This window comes from Cynocephalus volans, chromosome 4 (assembly GCF_027409185.1).
Source record: "Cynocephalus volans isolate mCynVol1 chromosome 4, mCynVol1.pri, whole genome shotgun sequence".
Taxonomy (NCBI): Eukaryota; Metazoa; Chordata; class Mammalia; order Dermoptera; family Cynocephalidae; genus Cynocephalus; species Cynocephalus volans.
In genome coordinates, this window is record NC_084463.1 from 45,428,186 (window position 1) to 45,455,742 (window position 27,557).

The window sequence follows — 27,557 nt, forward strand, 5'->3', positions numbered from 1 at the left end:
ATGGCTGTGCCCCTGGTGTTGCAGGAGAGATGGCCAAACACCTAAGCCTAAGGACATCAAGGCCATCACCACCAAGTGAGGCTCCCCTCCCCGCCTCAAATTAATTCAGAACAACATAGTTAATACATTTTAAATTTTAGGTTTGTAGTCACTTCATTATATTTACAATATTTTAGAACTGATTGGAATTATATCATAAAACATAGGATATTATCAGTATTTTATATTAATTAAGTGTAAGAAGATGACTGTGAAGACCTTTTTCTTCTTTTATGCCACAGTAGTGGCCATTAGAGAAATTTTTTTCTGGCTACTACATACGTATCTGAAAAGTCATTTCATGTCATTTCATCAAGTATTTGGAGAGTTAATAAGCACCATACTTAAATAGCTGCTTTTAAAATTCAGCATAATTTCATATACCTTCTTAAAATAAATTTAGGTCTATTTTATGTTTTCCAAATAAGCAAAAACTTAGGAAGTTTTCTATATATTAGTTTGGTCGAGATAGTTTAGTGATGAAAAATAATTCGCCAAATTTAAAAGAATGGCATTATCTTACAGTATTTAAAAAATCATTTAAATATTGTTTCTCTTCTGTTTATTCTGAAAGTTACAAATTGTTGCTTGCTAATTAAGACATATATTCACAAATATGACAAGCAAATTTAAATTTTATTTTTGAAATAAACAAGAACATTTTGAATTCAGTTTTTTTTAAATGTAAGACAGAATGGAATCAGAATAGTTTGAAAAGAGAACAAAAAATAGAGTTGTTTTCCATCTGTGAAGCAGGAGGACATCAAACTGAAATGAAATAACAGTAGAAAGCCATCTCTGAACATTAAAACATTTTATGTTTTCTAGAGAAATAATGATGTTAAAAGTTGAAAGTTTATGTACACGTTTAGAGAGGACTATATCAGAATGAAGGGAAATTGATTATTCCTAATCAGTGTTAAGTGGAAAACAGAATACATCCCTTCAAATTCTGATTTCCAAACTGGAGATATCTCTACATACCAACATTTCCAGATGTGATGTGACTCTCATCTTCTTATTACTACGATAAACAGTCATCATGGTGAAAAATAAAACATGCAAGGGCCGAGCCCGTGGCGCACTCGGTAGAGTGCTGTGCTGGGAGCGCGGCGACGCTCCCGCCGCGGGTTCGGATCCTATATAGGAATGACCGGTGCACTCACTGGCTGAGTGCCGGTCACGAAAAAACGACAAAAAAAAAATAATAATAAAAAAAAAATAAAATAAAATAAAACATGCAAGTCTTTAGGAAAAAAAAGTGCTACTTTTTTTTCTTGGTTGTGGTGGTTAGAAAAACACACAGGAAGCAGATTATTTAGTTGTTTTTAAATTTTGTAGCACAGAATTTTTGATCAAGCTCTTCCAGTGTTTCACTCTATGCTACTTTGGCAGTGACACTTTCTTTGCCTATGGCTTTCCCCAGGAGAGCTGAGAAGTAAATGCCTTGAAACTATCAATATCCTTGTCAGCAAGCACTGTGCATGTAGCTGCAGCATATGCTAAGTTCAAATGCTAAAGAATAGTATGCTACAAACAATTCAGTTATTCAGGGGTGCATGATGTTTATCGTATTTTTTTATTTGCCATTTTTATGATTTTTAAAGTTTTTTTCTTATGAAACAAATTTTGTTGGGAAAGGGGTATTCTTTTCCTGAAACTGCCACCCGTGTTTCTCAGGTTGCTGACTATTGCCACTAAATTACTCAACCCTCCCTCACCTTGTCATCTGCAATTCTCATAATCTTTTTATGCTGCTGATGTTCAGTTACAGGTTGTAAAAATGCTGCTCGTAGAATGTGGTATAATTCATGAGGAAAATTACACTTTGATTAATATAAAAATAAAATAAAACACAAATTACTCTATCATATAGGTTACATACTTAAATCTAAATCAAGAAGTGTGAAAAGATCACTGTACAAATGATAATATTAAATATAAAATAATGCAGACCTAAAATATATATTACTATAAAGATGTAGAAATAGATTTTACCAAATATCACTACTTCAAAAAACATCTGTCTTATGCAAAATAGCACTTGATTTCTTATAAACAGCTTCTTCTTTTCATTATAGTCTTGCTTTTTATTTTAGACATGTGATTTAAGCCCAAAAGCCTTAGAAATATTTTGTTCCTGGTCGATATAATGCTGTTATTTTCCTCATCATTATCGATGATTGTTCATACATGTAGGGATTTAAAATGTTGATAATTGCCTGAGGTAAAAACCAGTGTAATGAGGATGAACTTGTCCTGTATTATCTGTCTTCTGAGAGTGCTCAGGTCTTCATCCTCAGTTTTTAGTCCATAGTCATCACTTCTTAACAGTGAGAGCAAAGAAGTGCTTTTAAATTTTTAATATTTTAATGGATCAGAAAGGACCCAATTTTCCTTTGCACATTGACTAAACTTATAGATGACCTCAATGATTTTTTTTCCTATTTAATTTCTCCTCAGTTTTTAATATATTATTACAATTTCCAAGATTCTTCCTCGGTGGAGTTTTAAGATTCATCAAATAAAAATACAGGCCACACAGTTAAGTTTAAAATTTGGGTTAAAAAAAAATTCTTTTTGGCATATTAATGGCAACTATCAGTTTTTTGTTTTTTGCAGTACAGATAAATTTCCAAAAGTTATAATACAATAATAATATTTTATCTGTCAACCTTAATCCATGGGAACCGTAGTTGTTCCATATCTAGCCTCAGAACCCATGTCCTGAAGAGCCTTATTGGATGAAGACACCATTTGAAGATCAAGTAGACCAACTCTTTTTCAGTATGTGATAGCCATTTAAAGAACAAGGGGCATGAATTAGTCGGGAGTAGATGGTTATCTCTTGGGATTAGAAATGAAAATTTTTAAACTTTATTATTTAATTATTTTAAATGATTTTTAATTTTAATTTTAATTTATTTATTTATTTAAAGATGACCGGTAAGGTGATCTTAACCATTGGCTTGCTGTTGTCAGCACCACACTCAGACACTGAGCGAACCAGCCATCCCTATAGAGGATCCGAACCCATGGCCTTGGTGTTATCAGCACTGCACTCTCCTGAGCGAGCCACGGCCTGACCCAAATTATTTTTTATTTTAAATACAAAATTATTTTCTCAACATACAAACAAGAAACATCACAAATTGAATGTAAAGTCAATTGATAAGAAACAAATGTAACAAAGATTAACTTCCTTAATGTATAAACAACTGTTAAAAATGAATTATAAATGGCTAACAAATACATTCTAAGATGTTCACATAAATGGAAATTAAAACAGAAAAATGATATTTTTCATTTCTCAAACTGAATAAATGTGATATTGTATAATACTGGTGCTGTGAAAGAAACAATGTCAAAATCTCATATAACTATAAATTGGTAAAACTTTGAAGAACAGAGAACAGATTGGATTGATAAACAGAAGTTTATAAAATGTTCATATACTTTCAACCAGTTATCCTACTTCTTGAAACCATAAGCAAAAAGTCAAAGAATATATATATACATATATTTGTGTGTGTATATTTATGTGTGTAAATGTGAGAGCTATATAAAGGTAAAAAATTGGTAATAAACTGAATGTCCAACAATAAGAGAACTGCTAAATAAATTACGGACCTCCATTAAATGTAACATTATGCAGTTATTAAAATCTAATTTTGAAGAGTATTTATGACAAATTTTCATGATATAATATTAAGTGAAAAGGTAGGATAAAAAACCACTAAAATTAACTAGGTATTTTTAACTCCAAATATAACAAACAAACAAACAAACAAACAAAAAATATATATATGTAGTTTAAAGGGAAATCTATTTAATCTAAGTGCATACATTAATAAAAGAGAAAGATCTCAAACCAACAATCACCTCTGCGCCTTAGGACACTAGAAAATGAACAGCAAACTAAGCCCAGACCTAGCAGATGAAGTAAGTAATAAAAATTAGAGCACAGATAAAAGAAATAGAAAACAGAAAAAAAGGAAGAGAAAATCAGTAAAACCAAAAGTTGGAACTTTGATGAGATCCACAAAATTTACAAACCTTTACCCAGACGGACTAAGAAAAAAAAAGAGAAGACTCAAATAACTAAATCAGAAATGAAAGAGGGATCGTTACAACCAAATCTACAGAAATCAAAATGGTTATAAAAGAATACTATGAATAATTGTTGGTCAATACGTTAAATCATGTAGATGAAATGAATGAATTCCTAGAAACACAACACCTCCCAAGACTGAATTATTTAAAAAAACCCAGAAAATGTGAATAGATCTATAGCTGGTAAGATGAGTGATTATTGTTTTTGCTTTCCTGATGAAGGATTCCCCTGAAGATTCCTTGCAGGGATGGTCATGTGTGGTGAATTCCTGAAATTTTTGTTTGTCTGGAAAACACACTATTTCTCCCTAATTTCTGAAGGATAGCTTTGCTGGCTCTAGTGTTCTTGGCTCAGAGTTTTTTCTTTTAGTATTTTGAATATGTCATCCCATTTTTTTTCTGGCCCGTAGAATTTCTGTTGAGATGTATGCTGTTACCTGAAAGGAGCTCCCTTATAGGTGCCTTGATGCTTTTCTCTTGCTTCTTTTAAGATTCTTTTTGTCTTTTCTCTTTAAATGTATTTATTAATTTTTTTTTACATTCTAAGATGTTGTGGAGCAGTTGGGCGGGGAGAGGGAGAGGGGAAGAGCAAGGAAATAGGGTAGGAGGAATAAGAAGGAGGTGAGCCTTGGTTGAGGCCCATGGCACCGCCCTCATTCTGGCAGGGGAGCCCGGGGCACTTCCTGTCCTTCTAGGTTTTATAGATGTTTTTTGGTGGTGTTAGGCCTTTACTAGTTAATATCAGACTTTGTCTCTGACCTGTATTCCATTTTTCTTTCAGTTCTGTGTTGGATTATTCATTGTTCCCACCACTTAAACTCTGCACTGGAACTAATTTGTTGTCTTTTGCTTACTTCTAAAATGGGGGAACTTCCTGTGGGGACCAGCCCTTGAGCCCCGTAATTGAGGTAAATTGCTGCTTTGCTGCTGATTCCCTGGAGAAGGCTTTACGTGCAGATCAGGTTTTAATTGTTGACCTTGTATGTACTTCTGGGTCATGTGAGGTCTGGTACACCTGCATTGTGCTGAAACTCTGGTCTGAGCCTGAGTTTTTTCAGCAAACTTCACCCCCGCCCCCAGTTCTATATTCCTGACCAGTCTTCAATGAGTGCTTCTGTGCTGATTCAGGGGCAGATCAGCTGACCATGCTGTGCCCCAGTGTTCCCCCTGGTGGGCCCATCTCCCCTACTGCCCATACTCCAAAGACTTCCCATAGAGTGGGATGTTTGCCAGTCTCTTTTGATGACTCACTGGCCTCTGAATGGCTTTCTTCAGTTGTCTGTGGCCCCTCACTCCTGTGTGGGTCCACAGGAACCATTAGTGGTCTTGCTGGACTGTGGGCCACCAAGTCCCTCTTCTCCCCTGCAGCCTCCAAGCAACCTCATCCAAAGGGCACAGCTGTGGCTTTTGCAAGCTCTTACTCCATGTGCTCACCAGGGCAAGTCTTAAAATGTCTGGGGCTTGAAACATTCGGAGCAGTCCTTTCTCTCATCATGGCTTCTCCTGACTTCAGGAATTCTAAGTCTCTCTTCTTCCCCTGAGTTCTAGTGGCCCCAGCTTGGCTGTTGTTGCTTTTTAATAGTTATAAATTGGCTCATTTGTGGGAGAGAGTGACACTGGGGACTGTCTATTCTGCCATCTTGATCAGAAGTCCTAAACCAACACATCTTAATATTCCATGTAATAAAATTAATTCCTAAAATCTATGTAAATAACTTGCTTAGTTTTAGTAGATAATTATTCCAACTCACTTTATGCTGATGTCACCATATAACTGCTGAAATATTTTGATAAAAGATAATTTGAATAAATCTCTTTTGCTCTAACACTTGATGAATAATGGATAGAAGTATAGTACAAAAATATTGTGTTTATGCAATCCATTAATGAATTGATATTTGCAAATAAGATTAGTTCTTATTAAATGTGTTCAAGTTTTTTAAAATGTTAAAATCTATTTTATTTAGAAAACTGGTGGTATAAACTGGGGGGAAAACATTCCTGCTGTGATGTGTACTCAGTCCCCTTCCTCCCACTGTCATGTGATTAATGCTGGCATATGGACACTTTCAGTTTTTACATGCCTATGGGCACCTTACAGATCTCAGAGCAGTGACTTTTTCATTACCTCCTTTGAATGATAATATTCTAAATCTGATGTTAGCATCAAATATCCCTGCCATACAATAATGATGATTAATGTTTATTACAAAAGTCTAGTAAAAGACCAGCAGGATTCTGAACAAACTGTGCTTTACTAAGCATGGAGAGTTGAATTAGACTGACATGAGTTATATTTATAATAAAATTACAAGCAAAGTAGTAATAATACATATTTCAGGGTGTATATAAACTACTATTAATTTGAACTTTTAAAATCACAGTCCTTTAGTCTTTTAATTAGCCAATGGTATTATAGCTGCCTTTTGAAACAAAGTTCTGAAAATCAGAACTTTTTACATACGTTTCAAACCCTGTAAAATATTCATATGGGAAAATAGAAAACAGCTATTTTGGGTATGGGAGTGTTGTGAAACAATGAAAATCATAAAACATATATATGTCAGAATGTAAATACTAGTTAGATAACGTTTCTCTTCTAATAACGTCAAGTAATAAATGTTTTCATGGTATCATACTTTTCTATCCTTTTTAAAAATGTTATTTATTATAAGCATATTATTATTACAAATCATGATTTTTCTTTATGCCCTTTACCCAACATATCCCTCCCCAAACCCCCACCCCCACCACACCTCCTCTAGTATTCTGAAAGTTCAAGGAATTGTTTAGGTCTTTTTTCTTTTTCTTTCTTAGCACACAATTATAAGTGAAAACGAGGTATTTCTCTTTCCTTGTCTGGCTTATTTCACTTAACAGAATTTTCTCCAGATTCATCCATGTTTTGTTTTGTTTTGTTTTTGTTTTTGACTGGTAAGGGAATCACAACCCTCGACTTGGTGTCGTCTGCACCATGCTCAGACAGTGAGCGCACTCGGCCGGCCATCCCCATACAGGATCCGAACCTGCGGCCTCGGCGCTACCAGCACCACACTCACCGGAGTGAGCCACGGGGCCGGACCGTACAGTTAGCTTGTTCATCATTACAATATGTATATATATTCACATAAAAATTAAGCTATACTCTCAGCAGAGTCTCACACAAGGAAGTGCTTGTTAAAATGAAGAGTTTCTTAGATATAAAGTTATCTGCACCCAGTACAACATTAACACATAAAGATGAAATTAGAGTAGTATTCAAATTTGTAAATGTTTTACTTAATTTTAATTAAAAAAAAAATTGTGGTGTGGTAAAAAATATACGTGTAATAAGATTTTCCATTTTAACCATTTTCAAACATACAATTCTGTGGAGTAAATTACATTGACAATGCTGGGTAACCATCACTTCTATCCATTTCCAAAACTTTTGTAATCCAAAACATAAACTCTGCTCCCAGTAAGTATTAACTTCCCATTATTTTTCTTCCAAGTTACTGGTAGCTTATACTTCTGTCTTTAACTTGTTTAAATTTATTTTTTCTTAATTGACTGAGATAATTATGTAGATATGTGGAGTACAATGTGATATATGGGTACATTTGAACAGTGTGTAATGATCACATCTGGGTAATTAAGGTATCTATCACCTTAATCATATGTCATGTCTTTGTGTTGGGAACATTCAAAATCCTATTACTTAGTTGAAATTATATAATAAATTGTTAACTCTAGTGTCCCTACAGGACTATAGAATACTAAATATTACTCTCTTTCCTATCTAGCTATAATTTTGTATCCATTGACCATGCTGTCCTTATCTCCCATCCACTACATTTACCAGTCTCGACTAACCACCATTCTACTCTCTACTTGTATAAGAGCAACACTTAGTTTACACATGAGTGAGAATATGAGCTATTTCTTTTTCTGTGCCTGGCTTATTTCACTTAACATAAGTTTCTCCAAGATCATCCATGTTGCTGCAAATGGCTGAATTTCATTCTGTTTTATGGCTGAGTAGTACTGCATTGTGGTATAAACTATACAATTTTCTTTATCCAATTATCTGTTGATGGACACTTACAAGTTGTTTCTGAATCTTGGCTATTGTGGATATGGCCACAATAAATGTGGGAGTACAGATATCTCTTCAACATGTTTATTTCCTTTCTTTTGGATATATATCAAGTAGTGGGACTGCGGGATTATGAGGTAGTTCTACTTACAGTTTTTTTAATAAACCCCCATACTGTTTCCTATAATGACTGTACTAATTTACATTTCCTACAACAATGTATGAGTCCCTCTTTCTCTGCATCCTCACAAGCATTTGTTTTTTTTCTGTCTTTTTTATAATCACCATTCTAAGTGGGGTCAGATGATATGTCATTGTGGTTTTGTTTGCATTTCTCTGATGATTAGTGATATTTATTATTTTTAAATATACCTGCTGGCCATTTGTATTTCTTCTTTTGAGAAATGTATATAAAGCTCATTTGACCATTTTTAAATTGAATTATTATTATTATTATTATTTTACTATTGAGTTTTTTGTATATTCTGGATATTTATCCCATCAGATGACTAGTTTACAGATATTTTCTCCCTTTTTGCAGATTGTCTCTTCATGCTGTTGATTGTTTCCTTTGCTGAGCAGAAGCTTTTTAGTTGGATATAATCCCATTTATTTTTACTTTTGTTGTTTGCGCTTTTGAGATGTTATTCATAAAAATTTGCTCAGTCCTACATCCTGAACCATTTCCCCTGTGTTTAATAGTCTTATAGTTTCCAGTGTTAAGTCGAAGTCTTTAATCCATTTTGAGTTGTCTTTTGTATATGGTGAGAGATAGGATTCCAGATTTATTCTTCTGAGCATGACTCTCCAGTTTTCCAAGCACTTTTTTAAGACACTGTCTTTTCCCCAATATATGTTCTTGGTTCCTTTGTCCAAAAATAGTTGGTTTTAGGTACATGAATTTATTTCTGTATTCCATATTTTGTTCCATTGGTGTGTGTGTCTGTTTTTGTGCAAGTACCATGCTGTTTTGATTACTATAGTTTTGTTCTATATTTTGAAGTCAAGGTGACTGATTCCTCCCACTGTATTATCTTTTCTCAGAATTGTTTGGCCATGTGAGGTTTTTTGTGTTTCCAAATAAATTTTTGGATTGTTGTTTCTATTTCTCTGAAGTATTTCATTGGTTATTTGATGGGGAATGCATTGAATCTATTGGTCAATTTTGATAATACTGATTCCTCCATTCCATGTTCATAGGATGTCTTTCCATCTTTCTGGTCATCTTTAATTTCTTTATACTTTTCACTGTAGAGATCTTTCACCTCTTTGGTTAAATTCATTCCTAAGCATTTTTGTGTTTTTTGTAAATGGGGTTGCTTTCTTGATTTCTTTTTCTGCTAGTTTGCTGTTGGTGTATAGAAATGCTACTAATTTTTGTACGTTGATTTTGTATTTTGCAACTTTACTTAATTTGCTTATGTCTAGGATTTTTTTTAAAATAGAGTTTTTTTAAAGTTTCTCTCTATATAAAATTATGTCATCTGCAACCCAGGACAATTTGACTTCCTCCTTTCCAATTAAGATGACCTTCATTCCTTTCTCTTGCCTAAGTGCTCTGGCTAGAACTTCCACTACTGTGTTGAATAAAACTACTGAGAGTGGCATCCTTGCCTTGTTCTAGATTTTTCCCATTCAGTGTGATGTTAGCTGTGGGTATGTCATACATGACCTTTATAGTGTTGAGATAATTTCCTTCTATACCTAATCTGCTTTTTATCATGAGAAGATGTTGAATCCTACTGAATGTGCTTTCTGCATCTATTGAGATGGTCATTTTTTTTCCATTTATTCTATTGATGTGGCATATCATTTTTACTGACTTGCATATGTTGAGCCATTCTTACATCTCTGGGATAAATCCGCACGATTATGGTACATCTTTTTGATGCACTGTTGGATTTAGTTTGCTAGTATTTTATTAAGGATTTTTTGCAGCTATGTTCATCAGGGATATTGGCCTGAAGTTTTCTTATGTGTGTGTGTCATTGCCTGGCTTTTGTATGAGGGTAATTCTGGCCTCATAGTATGAGTTTGGAAAAATTCTGTCCATTTCAATTTTTTTTTTAAATGGTCTGAGAAACAGTAGTGCTAATGGTTCTTTAAATTTTGGTTGAGTTCAGCAGTGAAACCATCTGGTCCTGGGCTTTTCTTTGTTGACAGACTTTTAGTTACTGATTCAACCTCATTACTTGTTATTGGTCTGCTCATATTTTCTATTTCTTCTTGGTAGGCACTATGTGTCCAAGAATTTATCCATTTTCTCTAGGTTTTGGAATTTATTGGTATATAGTGGCTAACAACAGTCTACAATGATCCTTTGTATTTCTGCAGTATCAGGTTTAATGTCATCTTTTGTATCTATGATTTTATTTTTGGGGGTATTTTCTCCTTTTCTCCTGGTTAGTCTGGCCAATAGTTTGTTGATTTTGTTTTCTTTTCAAAACATCACCTTTTCATTTGATTGACCTTTTGTGTTGTATTTTTAGTCTCAATTTCATTTACTGCTGCTCCGATTTTTATTATTTCTTTTTTCTACTTGTTTGGGGTTGGTTGGTTCCTGCTTTTTCATTTTCTTGCAGTGAACCATCAGGTTGTCTTAAAATATTTTTTTTTTTTTGATATAGGTGTTTACTGCTATAAACTTTATTATTAACACTGCTTTTTCTGTATTCCGTAGATTTCAGTATGCTGTGTTTTTGTTCTTATTTGTTTCAAGACATTCTTTAATTTTCTTTTTAATTTCTTATTGGTTGTTCAGGAGCATGTTGTTTAATTTCTATGTATTTGTAGAGTTTTGACAGTTCCTCTTCTTATGATTTCTAGTTAAATTTCATTGTTGTCAGAAAAAATACTTGCTATGATTTTGATTTTTTTGAACTTGTTGAGACTTGTTTTGTGGCCTAACATATGGTCAATTCTGGAGAATGTTTCTTGTGCTGATAAAAAAATGTGTATTCTGTACCTGTTGGAGGAAAATTCTACAATGTCTGTTAGACCCATCTGGTCTATGGTATCATTTAAACCCGATGTTTCTTTGTTGAGTTTCTGTCCAGATGATTTGTGCAGTGCTGAGAGTGGTGTATTAAAGTCCCCATCTATTACTGTTTTGGTGCCCATCTCTCCCTTTAAATCTGATGATATTTTCTTTATACATCTGGTGCTCTGGTATTGTTGAATGCATATATATCTTTAACTGTTATATCCTCTTGTGTTTTTTATTCCTTTATTTTTATATAATGCCCTACTTTTTCTCTTTGTACAGATTTTGATATAAAGTCTGCTTTATCTGATATAAGTATACCTGCTTATTGGTATCTCCAAGATCTTGCAGGCTCTGTTTATTCCATTCTGTTTATTTATTCATTTATTTAGGTCTTTCCAGGTTATTTTAATGAGCTGTCTTCAAGATCAGAAATTATTTTTTTCTTCTTGATCTAGTCCGTTGTTGAGATTCTCTGATATATTTATTTTATTCAGTGAATTCTGCAGTCCCAAGTTTTCTTTTTGGTTTTTTAAAATGATATTTATCTTTGCTAAATTTATCATTCAGGTCATGGATTATTTTTCTGATTTTATTTGTCTGTACTCACTTGTATCTGAGTGAGTTTCATTAAAATCGTTAATTTTTTTTTTCCTGGCAAGTTGGCAATTACCTATTGACATGTCCTTTTGCATCAGTTACTGGGGCATTATTATGTTTCTTTGGTATATCATATTTCTTTTTTTTTTTTTAATGTTTCTAGTTGCCCTGAATTGATATCTGTGCATCTGGTGGAACAGTTGTCTCTTTGAGTTTTGTAGAGTAGGCAGTTTGGGAAAAGACTTTCACTTTCAAATGTGGCTTATGGTGTTGACTGTGAAGGGTACATTGACTTTGTTCTGTGTGGATGCAGTAGTGTAGGCTCTTCAGCTTCTTTAACTGTAAGCCACATTAGGTATGTCTTCAAGATCCTCATTGCTCTGGGATTGCACTGGGAATCACTGGATTGTTTCTCAGGTTGAAGGTGTGTGCAAGCACCCTTCTGGTCAGTTGTCACAGGGTGGCTCACTGGGAATGGGGTTGTTAGACTGATTCTCAGTCTGAGGGTTTGCATATGTGGTGTGTCAGGGGCTCTGACACTGGTACACCAGGGACAGGGTCACTGTACTGCTTCTGTGACAAAGGGTGGACCTGGCATGGGCACTTCAACTGGGCTGTTTCTCATTCAGAAGCATGGGCATGCAATGGCTCAAAGACTCAGGGATGGGTATGCCATGGGCATGACGGCTGGGCTGTGTCTCTTAGCCAGGGCATGGACACACTTCAGCTCAGCTGGGTATTGTTACCCTGGAAGCCAGTTTGCAGAACTTCTTCTCAGGGATGAGGGCAAGGTTGTGAGGTGGGCCTGATTCCACCCTCTCTATCTTTTGTTTCAAAGATGTGTAGGTATGAGAAAACTCTATCCCTACTGAATTCAGAAAACGTTAACAGAAAATTTGTGAAGACTCAGTAACTGAGTCAAAATGTAATTATCACTTATTTTAAAAATATATGCTTTAATAGACAAATAAAGCTCAAAACTTTTGAAGAAGACATCAGTGATTTTAACTTACAAAACTTTTTAGAAAATGTACATTATTTTTTCAAGTATTGCAAATTATTTTTAACTCACTGTTATAAAAATTTTACTCAACCTAATATTCTGATCAATTATACGTTTTAGTTTATTTAGAAAAATTAAAATACTAAATCTGGATTTAAGAAAATATTTGAACTCATATTAGTTCACATTCATCTAAGCTAGTCATTAGCTTACGAATATTTACAGATAATTTTATGGTAAACAGAAAAAAATTACTTTATTAGCAATTACTATAATGGAATAAACAAAACCATCTTTATAGCCACCTGTTAAAAATTCATTACTGCATAATGTTAGGAATATCTCATGTTTTATGATGTCATAAGTTTAAGTATTCCTAAAAGTTTTGAAATTTTTTCAAGTATTTTCAAACTGAAAAGAACAAAAACATAAGTATACTGAATTCGTTCAGATTTGTGTCTTACTAGGTGAAATTTAATGTGAATGAACACAGCAAATTAAATTTAAAAAATATTAAAATAAAAAAATACAATTCAAATTCAAATACATCAGAAAATTATAAATATCCTTTTACAAGCCTATCAAATTTTTAAAATTATCAAATATCCTTTTACAAGCCTTATAAGATTCATGCTATATTTTTATGTCTGGAAACAATTACTCTAGTTATGGCACAGTAAATATTGAACAGAGAATTCTCCTAACATTTCACTGAAAATCATCCTGCATCATCTCATCACCCACCTGCCTCTTGAGCTCTCAGTGTTAATGGAGCTGAGAAACAGACATTCACCCAGCTGGGTCTTTGATGTGAATCCATGTGTATGAGATGAGACCCCAAGATGTGGCTGTAAGAAATGTCATCAACTAATCTCTCTCCAGGCTCCCCAACTTACTGTAAGCAAGAAATAGACAAAAACAAGTTGGTCAACTGCAATCTCAGGCATTTAAGGAAAAAGAATACTGACAGAGAATGGAGAGAGCCCAGAGGGCAGAGTGAAGAGGCATGAGGCTGTCTCCCAGGTACCAGGACTGGGCCCTAATCAAAGAACGGGAGCAGATGCCCAACACAAATAACTAACTGCTGAGACCAGTGCCTGCAGGTGCCTCCCCTTCCCACCAGCCCTGTCTGCTGGAAATTGCCCATATGTTCATACCAGCATCCTCACTGTGTGCTGGTCATATGCGGAGGGGCAGGTGATAAGCCACTGGAACTGATTTAATTGAACTTTTGGCCAGTTCCATGTTAGCAAAATATTTCTGCAGCTCTTGAAAGGGGCAAAGTATATTTTGCACGTGGTCAAAAACTGAGGCAAACTGGTTTTGAATTTTAGGGCTTAATGTACATTTCTGACAGCTACAAATATGCATTCAACAGGGACTTCAACCCATAGTCAAAAGGCTGGAAAAAAGGTACAAACTAGAGAGAAATAGGAGTGCAGACTATGGAAGATCAAATCAGACAAGACAAATTGCAGAGCGAGAAGAACAGTGTCTAGGATGGAATGCTGGGATGAACTATGTTACAAAGAGAAAGCAGAAGAATTCAGAAGAAAAAAAGAAAGCATGATAGAAAGTAACAAATTCCAGGAGAAGATCATGTTCTGTGCTGCACACCTGCATGTATGAATCAACTGAGCGAAATGTATGAAGAGTTACTGAAGAGAATCAACTCAAGCCTCCACATGGTCCAGGTTTAATCCATGAATCAAGCTTCTAAAAGCTGTCTGGGACCACACTATTTTACACTGTTTTATAAATTCCAGAAAAACCTTATTAACGGAGTTGTGCTTTAGCCCTAGGTAACTGCACTGCATATAACTATTTGTTTACAAATTGGTGTTAAAAAACAAACAAACAAACAAAAGAAACCCTTTCTACTACATCATCTATGTGATCAATGAAGATGGACTTTGGTATCAGCAAGTCTTGATCTCCCATAAAAAATTTAGCATACTGTCCTCTCAGATTCCATTCCAATCACAAAACAAATCAAACTGCCATTTTGTCACAACATCAGAAAGACCAGAGACAAATTTGCATTCAACTTGGACAACTCAGTTCTTAAACTGCTGAAGCTACATGCCCACTTTATCTTACATACCTACATTTCCTTCAAAGTATAAGTTTTACTTATACTTTTCTATTTTAATTCATCGACCGCATGAAGCTCATAAGATACAATATAAAACAGAACAAAGAATCAATAAACAACTCACCCAAGATTTATTCGTATTTTGTTGCTGTTGAAATGCATATGAATCCGTAGCAGCAGAACTGAAAGAGAAGGAAAATGGAGTGAATTAAGGAGAGAACTAGTGTGAGTTGATCCTAGATTCTCCTCACCAGAACCCAATGCACATTAGCTGGAAAGGGGGGTGGGGGGAACCAAGGCTCTCTAAAGGAGAATAGTCCTTTATGCCTCAAAAAGAGGCAACAAACACCCCACTGAAGATGCATCTACAAATATATAAATTGGCAGAAATCAGACAATTTAATTTTGGATTAATGAATGATCACAGATCAGGACTGGCCCAGATGAGCTTTGGTTTATGTGGATGACATCTACCAATAAGTACTCCCCTCACAACTAAAACAGAGGCTTTGTAAAAAATATTTATTAACACATTTTGAAATATGAATAAATCCATTACTGTTGACATAAATAACATTTTTATTTAAAGTAACTGTTTTCTAAAAAACACAGCTCAGCGTGGACAGTGGCACTGCCTCACACTCATGTTGGTCTCCAGGCAGACTCTAGGGATGGCTGCTTCTCCTCCTGCTCTGGTGGGAGCTGCTGCAGCACACTGTTCTGGGCATATGAAGAAATCCGGCCCACACAGGCATGTAGTTGGCAGAAGGAAGACCTTGCGGACCCCTGAAAGGAACTCAGGGACCCCCCAGGGGTCCTCAGACCACATTTTCCATGGGTCCCTCAGACCTAACATCCTGGGCACCTGCCCAAAGTCACCACTGGGCCTCCCTCCAGTTTCCTGATGCTTTGGGGGTGGGAGGTTGTGGGGGAGGAAACTAGGTCTCAGTGGAAGAAAGAAGACCCAGGATGTCTGCTGGCTTGCAGGACAGTGGGCCCTGAAACATGGGTGGTGCTCAGGGAGCACAGTGGCCCCTACTGAGGGTCAGGGGACATATGAGAGGGAGGTCCAGGAATGTTGGCTCACCATACATGCCAGAACCTCATCAGGGAAATCTGACAGGAAAGAAGGCCCAAGACACATGAGGAAAACACAACTGGAGGAAACAGAAACCAGAGAAGAAAACTTTAGAAAGTAACAGGATAAGACCTGACACTTCCATAACACTTAGTGATTAGTAAGTGTTTTTACTTATCAGTAAATAAACTTAAGTTCTTTACTAATAAGCTCAAGGCTCATCCTCACAACTGCCCTGTAAGGTGGGGCCACTATTATCTTACTTTGCAGATGAGGAATCTGAGGCACAAGAGGTGACGTAACCTGCCCAAGATCACACAGCTGGTAACTGGTAAAGAAGGGTTTCCAACTCAGGCATACACACAGAAATTAATAGCCTTCGTATACACAAATAAACAGAAGATATAATGGAAGAGAAAACACCATTTACATTAGCAACAAGGAAGACAGTACACATAGGAATACATTTAACACGAAATGGGAAAATCTCTAAGTGGGAACTTTGAAACATTCCAGAAAGTGTTTTACAGTTAACAAAAGAAAAACTTTTCAAGTAGACATCTGCTGTTCTTGGATAGGACAACTCTATATTACAAAGATGTCAGTTCTCCCATCTCAATAAAATACCAACAAGTATTTTTATGGAGCTAGACAAGTTGATGGGGAAGTTCATATGGGAAAACAAACAGAAGAGTATATCTGGGAAAACACTCAACAAATAAACAAATAAAAAGCACTAGTACTAGTGGACTTTAAAAAATCCTGGTGAAGAAAGTACTGATACATGGGAAAATATGGGTGAATCCTGACATTGTTAGTTAAAGAAGCCAGACTTGAAAGACCACACACAATGTATGTGATTCCACTGATATGAATTGTCCAGAATATACAAAACCACAGAAACAGAAGGACAGGTGGTGGCCAGGGAGTCGGGGGAGGGGAATAGGAAGTGTCTGCTAATGCATATGGGGTTTCCTTTTAGGTTGATGAAAATGTTCTGGAATTTGCCAGTGGTGATGGATGTACAACTCTGAATAGACTGAAAACCACTGAATTGTATACTTCAAATAAGTGAACTTTAGGGTATGTGAATTATATCACAACAGAGCTATTATGAAAAATGCTAGAAAGTCTCTATAAGATACTTTGATTGAAAACATAAATAACCCAATGGAATAAGAAAGAAAGCCTAAAAATAAACCCATGTACATGCAGAAATTTAGCTTATGATGAATGCAGCATTATAAATCAAAGAAGTACATCTTACTAAATGGTGCTGGGACATCTGGTTAGCCATTTGGGGGAAAAAATGGTACATGCCCCACATAATAAAAGGAATATACTCCAAATGGATCATAGCTATTAATGTAAAAGATAAAATAATAAAGGTATGTGCAAAATAATTTTTTTAAGTGAATTCCTTTTTAACCTGTGTGTAGGGAAAAGGATCCTAGGTAGGGCTCAAAATCAAGATGCTATGAAAGGAAAGACAGACACATGTGAAGACACTTAAAAAACAAACCAAAATTTGCATGACCAAAAACACCACAAGCAAAGTAAAAGGACAACTGATCAGCTGAGAGAAAATATTTGCAACATGTGTCACAGATAAAAGGCTAATAAGATCCCTGTATTAGTCCTTTTTCTGTTGCTTAAAACAGAGTACCTGAGACTGGGTAGTCTGTGAAGGAACAAAATTTATTTTTCACAGTTTTGGGGGCTAGGTAGTCCATGGTCCAGGGGGCGCGGGTGGTGAGGGCCTTCTTCTGGGTGGGAAGTCTCTACAGGGTCCTGTGGCAAACGGTATCACACAGCAAGAAGGGCAAGATCAAGAGCTGTCCTATGTGTTCCCCTTATAAAGCCTCCAGTCCACACCAATGCTAACTCATTGCCATCAACCTGCCACACCACGAATGGGTTAATCCATTCCCAAGGGCCGCACAATTCAAACACTGGTCAATGGCCTCACCTTTCAAATACCATAATCAAATCTCCTACCTTCTTAGCACTGTCACAGCAGGGAACAAGTTTCCAATATCTGAAATTTGGGGAACACATTTGACTCATACCAATCCCTAATATACAGAGAGCTCAGTAAAACTGCAGGTAAAGAGAAAAAAAAAAAACCCAGAAAATTTGCTCTCACACACAATATAAAACTGGTGCTTAAACATATGAAAAGACGTTCGAGCTCACTCATAATTACAGAAATGCAATTTAAAGTGACACCAAGAGAGTCCTCTTCTGCCTACGATGTGGGAAGCTAGAAAGAGTGTGGTCCTAATGTACCTATAAGAAAAAGCTACAAGTACAGGCCAGCCACCAAAAAATAGGAAAAAAAAAAAAAACCCACAAAAGAAAAAAGCTACAAACTATAAAATCATCAATTTCTTGGACTTATCAGAGCACTGAGGTCTCAGGGAAACTGAGTGGCCTGAAACCTAAAGACAGACCATCCAAGGAGACACAAGATGGAACACTGGCTGCAGGCAGCAGAGAAGGCCACACAGGCAGAAAAGAAGAATTAAGCTTTGCCCGGGCGGACAGGGATGTGCACCCAGGGCTTGGCCTACTCTGGGGCCCATACAGCAGCTGAAAAGTGCCTGTGGAGCAGGGCAGGTGGCAGATGAGGACCCCCACAGCACATGGTGGTCAGGGAGACCACAGGCATGTCCCTAAGTCTCTCCAGGGAAGAGGAAGCAGGGCTGGCAGAGGGGAGGGTGTGCCCTGGCAGGATGGGCCCTGGGGCTGAAAGCCAGCTTCCTTGAGACTCAGCAAGGATCCACTGGGCAGGCTTGGCCCAAGTGCTCAGCCCACTAGGCAGCCTTTGGTGCAGCTTCTGGTGAAGTCCACAATCCAATTCAGCACTGCACATGTGGCACGGTCTCTCTCAGCTCTGACCCTTAAATCAGCAAATCAAGTTACTCAATTGTGCCCACGAATCCTGCCCAACCTCACTGCACAGAGACAGCCAGTCTGGCAGCTGAGGCCCAAGAGACACAGCGTCCTAGAAGCAGGAGGCTGCTTCCTCTCCTAGGTACCCCTCATTCCTACTCAGCCCCCAGCATACAGCCAGGCCCAGGCTTTAAATAATAAAGACCTGTGGATGCATGGAGGATAGGAGGAGAGCGGAAAGGAATGAACTGGGCCTGGAGAACACAAAACCAGGAGTGTGCAAGAATGGGGGAGGCCAGGCCTTCTGGCTCCAGGCTGCCCCACCAGGCCCATGAGTGCTACGGAGGCCCCTGGGCAGGAGGCTGCACGGGAGGCTGTTAGAAACATGTGGAGACACCATCCCAGAAGAGTCAGGGGAGACTGGGGACCACGGAGGGGATCCAGGTCTGAATCTCCATTCTGCCTTGATCAGTGTGTGACCTTCCTTGAGAAAGTCTCTCATCTCTTGTGTCCCCAAGTCTGTCCATACACTCAAAAGTGGGGGAGCAATGTATGCCTGGCAGGGCTATTGGAGGAGTAGGTGGGAAGGACCAGGAGGTGCCTCACACAGTGGGCACAGCATGTCTTGTTTTCCTGTTTCCTTCAAAGAGAACCCTGAGAACTGCAAGGGTGACACTGGCACCCAATGGGCTCTGCCATTCTCTGAATGTCTGCATCCTCCCAAAATTCACATGTTGAAACTCTAAGCCCCAAGGAGGGGGTGTTTGGGAAGTGACTGGGTCATGAGGGCAGAGCCCTCACAGTGGGATTAGTGCCCTTGTGAATGAGGCCCCACAGAGGGCCCTCACCAGAACCGACTCTGCTGGCGCCCTGATCTTGGACTGCCAGCCTCTTGGATCTGGCCAAGCAGTGAGAGCCAAACTAGGACCAGAGCTCCACGATGGAGAGAAGCAGGCCTGAGGTCACATGGGAAGCTGACAAGGCTGCCACCCAGACATGCCTGGCCCTGCCCCTTACCCTGTCCCTCTGCTATACAGGATGGAGTTTCCCCACACCCTCACTGCCCCTTGTCAACCACGGGAAGTGGCGGCATCCTCAGAGGTGCTGCTCCGAGAGCACCTTCACTCATCTCCTCAGCACACGTCCATCATCCAATGTGCCCAGAAACCAATGAATGATTTAGAAAACAATGTAAGACAGTACCTCAGCTCACAGTTTACACCAAAATAGATTCCAGATGGATTAAAGAGTTAAGTAGTTTAAAAATAAATTCAAAATAAAACATCAAAACAACCCAAAAGAAAACATCTACCAAACACAAAAGCAATGTTAAACACACAGAAAAACAGATTTGGCAGCATAATTTTTAAAAGCTTCTGTAAATCAAAATGCAACACAGGCAAAAAAGATAAACTGAAAATATATTTGGAACACATATGACAAAGGCTGCTATCCTTAGTATGTAAGGCACTCCTACAAGTTTATTTTTAAAAACATTCAAACATAATCTGAAGTAAAGTGTGGATGTGAGCAGGAAAGGCACGTGACCCGTCAGCAAGCGAGAAACAAACAGGAGAAACCACAGGCGCAGTTAGGAGCACATGACGCCAGGACCTGCCAGTCAGATTAGTGGAGCTGGACAACTGAGGACACAGGGTGGGGGCAGTGCAGTGGGACCCCAGCCTCAGATGCTGCTTGTGGGGGCACAAAGCAACACAAGCCACCTGCAAAATGATCAGGCAGAGAAACCCCCACCACTCCAAGAGTTCTGCTTCAATGAGTCCAAAGAGAAAGAAGCAGAAGCCAGAAGTGTTGTAAAATAAAGAACAAAATATTAGAAATGGCCTAGTCAATAAAAAGAAAAAAATAAATCATGTTACATATCTATATAGTACGTAGCAACTTTAAATAGTGTCCACAAGCACATATTTAGTTATGTGGTAAACTGCTCAGAAAAGAATCCTAAATTGAAACAAGGCTACCAGAAAGTGTGTCACACAGTCATCTCACAAGAAGCACCAGGAACTGTGTCCCCTGCCGGCGGAATGTACAACGAAGCCACTACTCCAGAGAACTGCTGGGCAGTTTTTGATAAAGATGCACTGACCTTGACCCTGACCCAGCCATCCCACCCCTAGGCACTTACCAAGAGAGCTGGAAACACATGTCTCCAAGAGCCCTAAACCCCATGGTCAGAGCAGCCTTGTCGTGATCAGCCAACCTGAGACAGCACAGATGCACATCAACAGGAGAAAGGACAACTGTGGTCCAAATGTCGACAACCACATAGAGTGGCTGTGGCCATGGTGGAGTGGCAGGTTAGTGGAAGTCTTTGCCCCTCCTTCACCCCAGGTAGGTGATGTGACCCAGAGTGCCTCACTCTTCTCTGCACAGTGGGCACAGTCACCCTTCCCCAGAGGGCCACTGCCAGTGAGGATGGAGCCTCGCACCTCCGAGTGAGTGTCACCATGGCAACTAAAGCCTCTCCTCTCAATCCGTTGGCCTAGCCCCCAGGCTCAAGTGCTCCCCAACCCCTCCTTCCCAGCCAAGCAGTGCATTACAGTGCATTACTGCAGTGCCACGTGGCACACTCACTCCTCAAGCCACATGGCAGGGAGGCAAGCAGCTCCGGGATTAATTAGCTAGTGTTCACACAGGGTTCAGAGAGGCATCAAGGAGCCTCTTGCAAGCTGGAACTGCCCCAGGAGCAGCAGAGGAAAGGACCCTGAGGCACATGTGAGCATACCTGAGGCACAGTATACCTCACACAAGACTGGGGCCTCTGCATGCTTCCACCACAGCCAATCCCCAGCTCACTCAACCCAGGCTAACCCCAGGTCTCAAGGAGGCCCCTCCCTGGAGCTCTTCAACCAGATCATGTGCTCCTGGCTCAGGCCAGTCCCACAGCCTCCTGCCAGCAGGTAGGCCCAGCCCCCTCAGGAGGAAACAGCAAACCTGTAAATGAGCTGCACAGGGAGGAGGCGACCAGAGGCACAGGACAGGCTGCAGGGATGAACGCACTGCCCCAGCCCCATTAGGTAGGAAGCTCCAGATCTTCAACAAGGGTCCCAAGACCATTCAATGGGGAAAAGATCACCTTTTCAACAAATGGTGCTAGTAAAACTGGACAGCCACAAGTGAAAGAATGAAGTTGGACCCTTACCCTAAACCATATACAAATATGAACACAAAATTTTTCAAAGACTTAAATGTAAGACCTAAAATTATAAAACTCTTAAAAGAAAACATAGGAAAGCTTTGTGACAATGAATTTAGCAATAACTTCTTATCTATGACACCAAAAATACAGACAACGAAAGAAAAAATAGAAAATGGGGTTTTATCAAAATTAAAAACTTTTGTGCACCAAAGCATATGTCGCAAGTTAACATGACAGACCCCATCTTTATCCCAGTTGTAAAAACAGCTAAATACATTCTACACTCTATAGTTCTGTGGTCACAAGCCTGTTCCTGTGTTAGCAAGAAAACCACAGACGGCCAGCTTTTTCCTATGTAGATGAGAAACAGAGTAGCTCTCTAAAACAGACCCCTCCTCAAGTAACCACATTTCCTGCCCTTACACCCAGGTGTGATAGACCCATACCCAAGAAACTTCTTTACCTAGGTTTAACTCACAACCACTGACCCATTTAAACTAAACATGCTTTTTTGTGCAAAACTGTATGCTCTGCTATAACTTGCATATTTTGGCTTCTTTAAACCAGTTTGCTTGCTCTTGCAGAACATCCTGTGTGCCCAACAGGATGCAGTTTATGCCATAAGTGCTAAAGCCATCAGATCCGGCTACTAAGCTGACAGTTCAAAGCTTGACATAAGTTACACCATTTTATGTAAAAAAATCCATTTTGTTTTGTTTAAGGAAATAAAGAGGGGGGAAGGGAAGGGTGGAAAACCCCTGCTGATTGCTAACCACAAAATTAGTTTATGTACTCGAGGCTTGCTTGCATTGGCTAAAAATACAACGGAAGATCTGCACCGAGGAGACCTTAAAAACTGAAAGTAACTTAGGCTCGGGGCCACAGTTCAGAAATTGGCTGCTGCCGTCCTGGCCGGAATAAACTCCCTTTGAATTCAATTTTCTGGGTGCAGTCTCTTTTTCAATCTACCCTCTGGTGGGTAGCCGGCTGGTGCTATAACACATACTACCAACAGAATGAAAATGCAACTCACAAATGGGAGAAAACATATCAGTTAAGGGATTAATACCCAGAATATATACATATATACGTCTGTGTGTATAAACTCCTACAACTAAACGAACAAAAAAAATCCTATTTAAAAAGTATCACAAATGATAGAGATAAGAAAAGTGAACAGAATGAGGTAAAAAGAGAGAAACTAAATCACTTATAAAGGGAAACCAGGCAGTCCTCAGATTTCTCCAAAGCAATATTCAAATCATTAGACAGTGAGTGACATCTACAAAATGGCCAGAGAATGACAGTCTCGACCAAGGATTCCATCAACATTCAAGCTGTCCTGTAAGCCCCAAAGCCACAGTTCTGAACATCCAGCACTCAGGGTCACCAACCCCATCAGCCATTCTGAGAAAACATCCCCAAGACAAGCCTCAGCTGATCAAGATTTGATGGAGGAAACACCATCAAAAGGGCTGTCAATGAGCACTGAATATATTTATCTGTAGATGTAAGACAGAAACCAATGTGGGCTGATGGTGACAGACAAGAATGCAGATAATACAGTCCCCAACTACGGAGTAATGACTCAAATGACACAAACTGGGGGCAGGGGGAGACATGAGAAAAGATGAGAAATAATTAGCTCATCGCCCCATCAGTAAGAAATGCAGCCAAAGGGTATCATTTAAAGCTGACGTTTCAATAACAGAAATACAAGTAAATGTCAGAGTATAAAAGCAAACACTGAGAAAGGTATTATTGTTAGCTAAAACTGGGTGATGGGAGAAAGATAACAAAACACATTAATTTTATAATGACTCAAAAAGATGTCTTAGTCGCCTATTGCTGCCATAACAAATTACCACAAATTCAGCAGCTCAAAGCACACAAATTTGCTCTCTCACAGTTTCCATAAGTCAGAAGTCCAGTTGGGCTGTGCTCCTTCCTGGAGATGCTGGAAAAACAACTTGGGTTGCAAGAAGAGTCCAGGTACTTGTGTCCTTGCTGCTTGTGGTGAGAGGTGGGGGTACCTTTAGCTCCTAGACCCCTCTGCTGCAGTCCTTGCACTGGGACTTCTCTGACATCCCTTCACCACACCTCTCTCACTTCTCGCTGGAGAAAGTTCTCTGCTTTTCAAGGCTCAGCTAACTACATTGAGCCCACCCAGGTAATCCAGGCTAGTCGGTCTACTTTACGGTCCATAACCTTAATCACATCTGCAATGTCCCTTTCTGCCATGTGCCATGACATGCTCATTGGTGCCAGGGTACAGTGTGGTTAACTGGGGGAAAGGCAGAGATGGGGGGAAATGACGTTCTGTCCATCACAGAAGGTACTTAATAAATGATCCCCATAGACATACAGTGCTACAGACAGTATATGACATTATATGAAATGTTATTACAATATCTCATAGAGACAAAGGTATAGACTCTCCCAAATATCAAAGTACCGAAACTAAAACAAAAGCAAAGAAAACAGATCACAGAACAAAAGACTAAAAAAATACAAACACACACACAACAAAACTAAGATGAAATGTATGTGACCTATCAATAAATGTAAATTAGTTGAACTTACCTAGAGAAAGTGGGGGGAAAAGATTCTCAGACTGAATCACAAAGGAAAACCCACCTTTATGTGACATACAAGAAACACATTTAAAGTAGTCTAGAAGGGTTAAACATAAAGAATGGGCAAAGATGTGGTAAGCAAATACAAACTCAGGAAAGCACGAGTCATCATCTTACGATCACAAAAAGTAAAAATGAGGAAAAGGGTACTTTGGTACTAATGGGTGCACTTCAGAAAAAAATATAATCATTACAAATAGCTATGCACCAGACAACATAGCTGCCAACATTCACTGGAGACACAAGGGGAAATGGGCAGAAATGTACCAATGGTAGAGACTAATTCACTTCTCTTGGTCCACAACACAGCAAGAGAACAAAAACTAAGTAAAGGTTATACACGACCTAAATAAAACAAATAAGGTGGTAAAATTCATTGTCATACACATCAAACCTCTGCCAACTTGAAATAGAAACTCAATCTTCTTTTTAAGCCCCAGTGGAACAGTGATGAAACCTGACTCCATGTTAGGGCCACAAGAAAACTTCCTGAAACCCAAAAGTTCAAAAGAGGAATCAGTATTCTCTCATCAAAATGCAACTCAAATTACTATAATAGTAAAACCAATAAATCAAAAGAACCTCTTCTTGGAAATTTTAAAACTTGCTCCTAAAAACTCCTGAGCCAAAAAGAAAATATATACCAAAACTGCAGAACTTTAGACAGCAATGATAAAGAAAATCTGCTCTATTGGAACTTAAGCATCACACCTTAAACATGAAGTACTTTTCTGAAAAGAATGTGAACAAGTGAATCAAGCACACACATCATTTCCAAAAACAGTGATAACATAAACAGGAAAAACAGAAGGAATTATTAACTGTTAGCAAAAAGCAATAAGTTAATAAGTAGAAAAACAGAACAATTAATTTAATAAAAATATCCAAAAGCTGAAACCTTGAAGAAAAACTAAAACAACAAAATGGAAACTATTAGCCACAGGCTGCTGAATGTGTGCAGAGCCAGGCCAGAGGAGCAGAAGAGGGATAGAGGTGACCCGGCTAAAACTCGATCTCCTCCAGGAAGCCTTCTCAGATTTGCTAGTCTCCCGCAGCCATCTGCAATCACAACTGTGTTCCTCACCCTGTGCTGCCCTGTTGTCCACACATTTGCTGCACCAGATTTCTACTGAGGACCTAGGATGACATGAGGTTCAACCACACGAAAGTACCATTTCTACCAGCCAAAGAACTCCAATTGTTAACAGATTTCATCTGTATCTTTCAATCTAATACTGTGTCCAGATTGGGCATAGAGTAAGCAATAATCCCAATCTCTGCCTCAGAGACTACAAATAAAACGGAAAACCAGCAGATAAGTAGCAATGACAAAACATGAAGTGCTGGGAAGGAAAAGAGAAGGAAACCGAGACAGGAGATACTGGGAAAGAGTGGTCAGGAAGGTGAGCGAGTGACAGTGAACTCAGATCTGCGGGAGGACGGCCAGCTACCCCCAAGGCCAGGAAGGAAGGGCAGGCCAGCCTGCAGGGGAGGGAGGAAGAGGCGCCAGGTGTGGCTAACATGGCGCCTGGCAGGAGGAGGGGGAGAAGCAGCAGGGGCCAGTCCCATCTTGTCCAGTACCCCAGATAACAGAACTTTCCGTGATGACCACAAGTTTCCCTGTCTGCACCGTCCAATACAGCAGCCACCAGCCACTCGTGGCTACTGAGAGCTTGCGATGTGGCTACTGGGGCTGAGGAAAGGAACCCTTCATTTTAAAGTTGACTGAAATAGCCACACCTGGCTAGTGGTCACCATAGTGGACATCCCAGACAGAGCTTCCAGGACGGGGAGGAGTGAGACAAGAGCCCAGGAGGCCCCCCGAAGGTTTCTGTGGGCCGACGCAGAAGCGGAAGCCCCTGAGGGAGCTGTCCCCTGTCCCCATACCCAGGAGGCACCTTTTCACAACTTGGACAACGGGCAGAAAGGGCGGAGGGGAAACACCCAGAGTCAGAGTCCCCAGCTCCAGAGTGCAGGGGGACCTTCTACGACACCCCATTAGTGGGTGCTGCGGCGGCGCTTTCCTCCACGCGCGGAAACCGGGGCGCACAGGCCAGCGCCCCCTGGATTCGGGACCTGGACAGCGCTCCGGGGACCCACTGTAGGGAAGAGGGGCGCAAGTGCCCAAGGGTCCGCCCGAAACGCCCCGTACTTGGGGGCTGTGGATCCAGGCCCAAGGCGCACTCGGCCCGGCCCGCCCAATCGCCCCGCCCCCACCCCCGCCGCCGTCCCCGTCCTGCCCCATTTCTCCGCCGCCGCCTCACCTGGTCCTGGGTGGTCGCTGTCGTGCTCTGGCGCCCTTGGCGGGAGGGCGGCGCACAGGGCAGCCACAGGCCCCACACAGCACCTCACGGCCCAACCTAAGCCCTGCTACCGGCCGCTGTGCCTCTCGTCTGGTAAGCGCCGGCGGCTTCCGACATCGCACGTCCCAGCGTGCACCGCGGCGCAAACGTTGGGGACGGTGGCCGGCTGGACCAAAAGACGCTGCGGGGGCGCGCACGGCAGACGTCCGGCCTCCTGGGCTGTGGCCTCAGTCTCCAGGCTGCCGAGAGCTGGCGGAGGACCGGCTGGGTGGCGCTTCAGGACTGGGCTCCGCCTCCGCCTCCCCCCAGGCCTCCCAGTGCTGGGGTCTCAGCAGCTGGGGCGTCAGCAGAGCCGGGCTGCTGAGGGGCGCCGAGGCCGTGGCCTGGCCCGTCAGGAATGGGAGTCGGGTTATCAGCTCGCGGGTCCGCGTGGGGACGTGAGCAGGCTGGAAGCTGACAGGTCCCTGGGGGCTCAACATCCCCATCTCACAGAAGAGAAAACCCAGGCTCAAGACAGTTGCAGAACCTTTGCCCGAGGCCGCGGCTCCTTCTCACAAACAGCCAGAGCGCAGCG

General features: G+C 40.0%; 1 protein-coding gene across 3 annotated transcripts in view; it reads right to left on the reverse strand.

The window, feature by feature from the left end:
- LOC134375838 (zinc finger protein 208-like) overlaps nt 1-27,113 on the reverse strand; it is a 56,632-nt gene extending 29,519 nt beyond the window's left edge. For 2 of the 3 annotated variants that reach the window (XM_063094587.1, XM_063094584.1), the window contains exons 1-2: nt 26,945-27,113; nt 15,036-15,093 (exon numbers count right to left, since the gene is read on the reverse strand). In XM_063094587.1, coding sequence (XP_062950657.1) covers nt 15,036-15,073 — 38 coding nt within the window. In that variant the 5' untranslated portion in view covers nt 15,074-15,093; nt 26,945-27,113. Of the gene's footprint in view, nt 1-13,560; nt 13,712-15,035; nt 15,094-26,944 lie in introns of those variants that run through there. The other variant, XM_063094585.1, reaches the window with a different exon arrangement.
- Between the last annotated feature and the right edge of the window lie 444 nt (nt 27,114-27,557).